Genomic DNA, 4,954 nt, shown 5'->3' on the forward strand with positions numbered 1-4,954 from the left:
AAAAGTGGGTACTTCTCTCTTTTAATCGGAGTCTTGCTTTACTCTCTCGTGCGTTAATGCCAAAGATTTTATATCCTTTTTCAATACTTACCATCTAACCAACCACTAGGCACGAAAACTAAAGAAAGTCCAAGAAGATGCTAGTATTATATTTCTTTATTGCATATTGGCACCCAACGTTACTAGTAATTTCTATTGTTTGACTTTGTGTATCGCTTCTAGCCGGCAGAATGACAAAAAAATATAATACTAGGATCATTACACGGTTAAATAGCTGATATTGATTTTTATGTGGAACTGAGCATCTCTGTAATTAAGATCCATAAAGAAAATACTACAGTCTTATTCTGTGTACCCAAAGTAGTAAGAACAAAAAACAAGTAAACCATATATTTGCCAGAAGTTGTTTGAACTTTTGGAGATTCCCCCAAATTTCCATAAGCAAAGGAGTACAAATACGAATGCACTCAATCTAAAAATGATCATCAGTCATGACTTGTAACAAGTGGCCAGGATTTAATTGTAGGTCGAGTGTGTCACCATTAGTGGAAACCCCTTTACTAATTTGTTAAATAGTATAATGGTACTTTTCAATCTTATCAAAAAAATATATATCGTTATTACAATAATTGATACCCCTTTAAAAATATTAATACGCCTTTTCTTATTCCTATTTGAAGTTTTTGTTAATAGTACCTTCGTTAAGACAGGAAATCATATAAAGGCACAAAATTTAGCAATAATTATAAATAAAAACGATACTATATCTTTTTTAATGATGTCATTTATAAACAGTTTTGCGTGGGTAAAAGAAGCAATTGCACTCACTTTTAGCTGAAACGTCGTCGTAATTGATATTTTGTCAAAATGGGCCTGGACCAATACACCTGGTACGGTAAATACCAACCCAGAAGTCACAAAGCTTACAGGTCAGCCCAAGTAGTTTTGATATTTCCAACATTAAGGCCCAATTACAACAAAAACACTGAGGAGGATCCTAATAAAGAAAAATTGATGCCCCGAAACTAAATCTTCATATAAACTGTAACGTCTGATATTTACAATGTGACGAATATCAAAATAAATCGAATCTATCTAATTCCATAAAGCTAAAGTGGAAAATGAAAGGTCAAAACGAGCCTTTTACTAATATCATCGTCACATGATGAAAAAAAAAAAAAAAGTGATTATTAGAAGAATCCTCCATTTTTCTTCAAAAGTAAGATTCCGCACCTTGAAAGAGATTATTAAACAAAATGAACGAATAATGTTTAAATGCTATAATTAAAAATTAATGAGTGTGATTAGCTTTGATTGGTAGGTTAATATAGCTATGATTAGGCACTTGGTGCATCTTAATCCAAGTTTGTTGGGGTGATTAATTGGGTAATTAATCAATTTCTAATGATGAAAAAAAGCAAACTATTCAACATCAAAACTAAGCAAAGCATTTTTACAAACTAAAGATATGACTTTCCTCGCAGAAATATTCCCTGGGTGAATAGAACAGTCAGTCTAATAAATAGAAGAGTAAAATTAGAAAGTTTGAAACACAAAAGAATGTTATGGAATTGGAAATTACTTATCCCAAAAGTTAATTTTGTCGACGAACCCATGTGATTGTTGCAAAGGAAAATGTAATTGCTTTTAGTCATAGTCTCATAGATTGATAATTAAGTTTTATACATTAAAAAAATTCTTAGACCAATCAAATTCAAAACTATATTCTTCTTTTATAAAATATAGAATCATTATAATATAAAAGTGTACGACAGACATAGAGAACTTGTGTTTTTCTGTAATGATTTCACATAACTACTGTAATTATCACAAACTGACCCTTTTTATCGCAATTTTTTTCAACTTTCAACAACTATATGGTATGATGATTATTACATCTTTACACAATGTTTTGGTATGCCACTTCAGTTTTCCGACATCCACTTCCGTTCGACACGTGGCACAATGGGTTGGACGATGACGTTGTCGGCCTCTCGAATTCTGCATCGTTCCACAAATCCATCTCCGGTATATAATTATCCGTCGATAAACCGGTATAATAACCGGACCGGTTCAGTTCATGGAACGGTGATTCTGAAGTCTCACTGACGGCTGGGATCAAATACGAGTTAGGCCCATTTAGTTGCAAGGCAACGAGCCGATCCAAAGCGGCCCAGCTAGTGACGAAGCTCGGATCTACAACTTTGCTGACATGACAGTTGTTGTCGAGGTTGGGGAGTTTCAAAAAAGGGTCTAAAACTATCTCTTCTTTACAAGATTGCCCCATTGCTTCAAGAAGGTACTCGATAGTCTCATCATTGAACGACGACGTTTTAACAGATCTCTCAGGGCTGCTGCTAATCATAGTTTTGCAAAGACTCTTCTTCTTGAAAACACGACACACCACCCATCCTTCGTCGCATCCTATGGCCTCACATGTTTCGACGGTGACATCATCATCGTGATTCGAGGAGATTAATACACTACTCTCGTCGAGTCTGTATTCATGCATGATCCAATCGGATTTCTGACCATGAGGGGCTCGACCTTTGTAGAAGACAAGCGTCTTTCGCATCCCGATCCTATCACCATTGGTATATATGATCTTGTCACGTCCTGTAGCTTTCCAAAACCCGACCGTGGTGGCTCGGTTGGTTCTAGTCCCGGTGGGATACTTCTTGTCCTTATGGCTAAAGAAGTACCAATCGTTTTGTGGCGTTGTTCCAATCCTACACATCTCTACACGAAAAAAAAACAAGAGTTGTGTTACGTTCTTGTAATTAATCTTCCAAATAGGGTTTTTTTTTTTTTTTTAGTATAACAATGAATAAATTGAATATTGTATTACAAATTGCCAAGAATCCCGTGAAATAAACGTATATGTAATTTTTACTCTGCGCAAAGTTTTCACAATATGAAATCACGAGTTGAAGTTTCTGTTTACGACTCAACGTGAATGGAAGAATATATTTAATATATAGAAGCCCTAATTATACGTTTTATCAAGACTCAAAAGAGAGTCTATGTATACTCTCGATTCAAAATTGGAATATATAATAAGACAACAAAGATAAATGTTGAACCTTGAATATCCCAAGGCTCGAGCTTGTTGAGATCAACGTCACGAATGACATCGAGATCGATCTTGATGTTAGAGATTTTCTTGCGGAGGTAATACTGCAAGAGCTCTTCCTCGGTCGGGTGAAACCTAAAACCAGGAGGCACTTGTGACTGTCCGTTTACTGATATGTTCATTGCTAAAGATAGAAAAAAAGGAGAAGAAAATATAACGAGTTTATAACTAACCAAAGTGTGGGTCTATATATATATGTGTATATTTCGATGTCGAAAAAAAATAAAAAAAAATATTTGTATATTGTTTACATCACCTGGCAAAACAAAAAATACATGCATGATGAAATGCATGTGTTCATTTTTAATTATTTTTTTAAGAAAATGGGAGTATTATTTTTTAAGACAAAATTTCCGATCTGGTGTTTTAGTCATCTGGTGTCATTGTAAGTACGCATGAGCCGCCACTTACAAATGAACATAAGATCCTCTAGGGGGTTATTTTCATAATTTGAAATTCCGGAAATTGAACTCGTAATGAATGTACTTGCTATGAGATAAATGTCTGTTCTTACCAATTACCTCGAGCGCAAGCTTCTTCGCAATTAGTAGTTATGTTGTTTATTCTTTCGTTAATGCTTCTATTTGTGAATGTCTCTTAATGATTAATTACGTCTGAGATCACATTACATAATAACTGTATTTTCAAAAACTATCTATTTTTTTGCATGATTCAGTAATATACCCGTTAGAAATACAGATGATGCAAAAAATTATACTAATGGTCTATTTTATCAAACATCATATATAATTTATTTGCTCTTTTTTTTTTGGTTCGGTGTAAAAATGTAAATGGTTCTTTATTTTGTTTACGGAGTAGTTTTCTAAATACAGTGGGACCAGGTCACGTAGCTATTGGGTAAAAGTATGGTCCACGTGGGATCCACTTGTCAACTGTAATGTAGGAAGCAAGCCCACATCGCTACGATGACACCCGACCTTAAAAATCTCTATAGACAAGACATTTTAGTCATTTTTTTTCTTTCTTCAATCGCAAAGAATTGGTGTCTTTATATATATATATAAAATAATTAGAATTTTGAATGAAGGGTGATGGCAAACAAGAAAGAATGTAATGTAATGAAGACTTCACATTGTTATGTTAACTACGTGCGACATTAAAAGGCGTACGTATAGCTTAGACTACTATTACAAACTTAATACTTCTCGATGTGGATTCAAATAATTTCAGAGGCCATTGTAGAACGTGTTACGAGGAGATATCGATAGACTTAGTGAATGGTGAGAAATATACTTACATGAGAATCCACATATAACCTCCTCATCGAGTACATGTGCAAGGAAAATAAAATGAAATAAAATACATGTGCAGGTAATTAACATTGCAAAAATGGGTCTGAGAATCGCATTATGTGCATGTGGGTTCAAGAAAAGAGAGTGGATTTGCCGAAAAAAATTACTGTATTTATTTTAAGTTCGGATGACGACGTGAATCTAGATGAACAGTTGTTTACAACTGTGAGAGAAGGCATATGTACGTATGCGGTAGATTTTGTGGGGCGCCAATTTACAAACGGTTATTTTCTGATTTTTTTTTTTTTTCCTTTTGAACGTGGTATATGGATATGTTAATACTAAATTACTAACCATGGGATAACAGTCGCCTTTATAATGCTAACTTAAATTATGAGATTAAAATTGAGTTAATAGATATTTTCTGATACAGTTAACAAAATACAGTTTTGATAAATGTGAATATATCAAGGTTTTGCAATCCAGTGTATATAATACTAAGTATTAACTAATGGCAGGAAGTGTAGAAAATTATAGCAGTGGGTCTAGGGAAAATCGTAAGAAATCG

The 4,954-nt window shown here is 34.0% G+C and overlaps 1 protein-coding gene across 1 annotated transcript; it reads right to left on the reverse strand.

Moving 5' to 3' along the window:
* On the reverse strand, window positions 1,704-3,280 carry LOC104788498 (NAC domain-containing protein 66). Its single transcript, XM_010514267.1, has 2 exons — window positions 3,084-3,280; window positions 1,704-2,739 (listed from the first exon to the last, which is right to left on the reverse strand). Exons 1-2 carry the CDS (start codon window positions 3,253-3,255, stop codon window positions 1,901-1,903), a joined length of 1,011 nt encoding a protein of 336 aa, XP_010512569.1. The 5' UTR covers window positions 3,256-3,280; the 3' UTR covers window positions 1,704-1,900.

The sequence above is a fragment of the Camelina sativa genome, chromosome 5, assembly GCF_000633955.1.
Source record: "Camelina sativa cultivar DH55 chromosome 5, Cs, whole genome shotgun sequence".
NCBI classification, from domain to species: Eukaryota; Viridiplantae; Streptophyta; class Magnoliopsida; order Brassicales; family Brassicaceae; genus Camelina; species Camelina sativa.

Bases quoted from the DNA above. Each gene is read 5' to 3' on its own strand.
- LOC104788498 (XM_010514267.1), bottom strand. From the start codon at position 3,255: ATGAACATATCAGTAAACGGACAGTCACAAGTGCCTCCTGGTTTTAGG. The intron at 2,740-3,083 runs GTTCAACATTTA...TTTTTCGTGTAG, and splicing joins CGAGCCTTGGGATATTCAAG to AGATGTGTAGGATTGGAACA.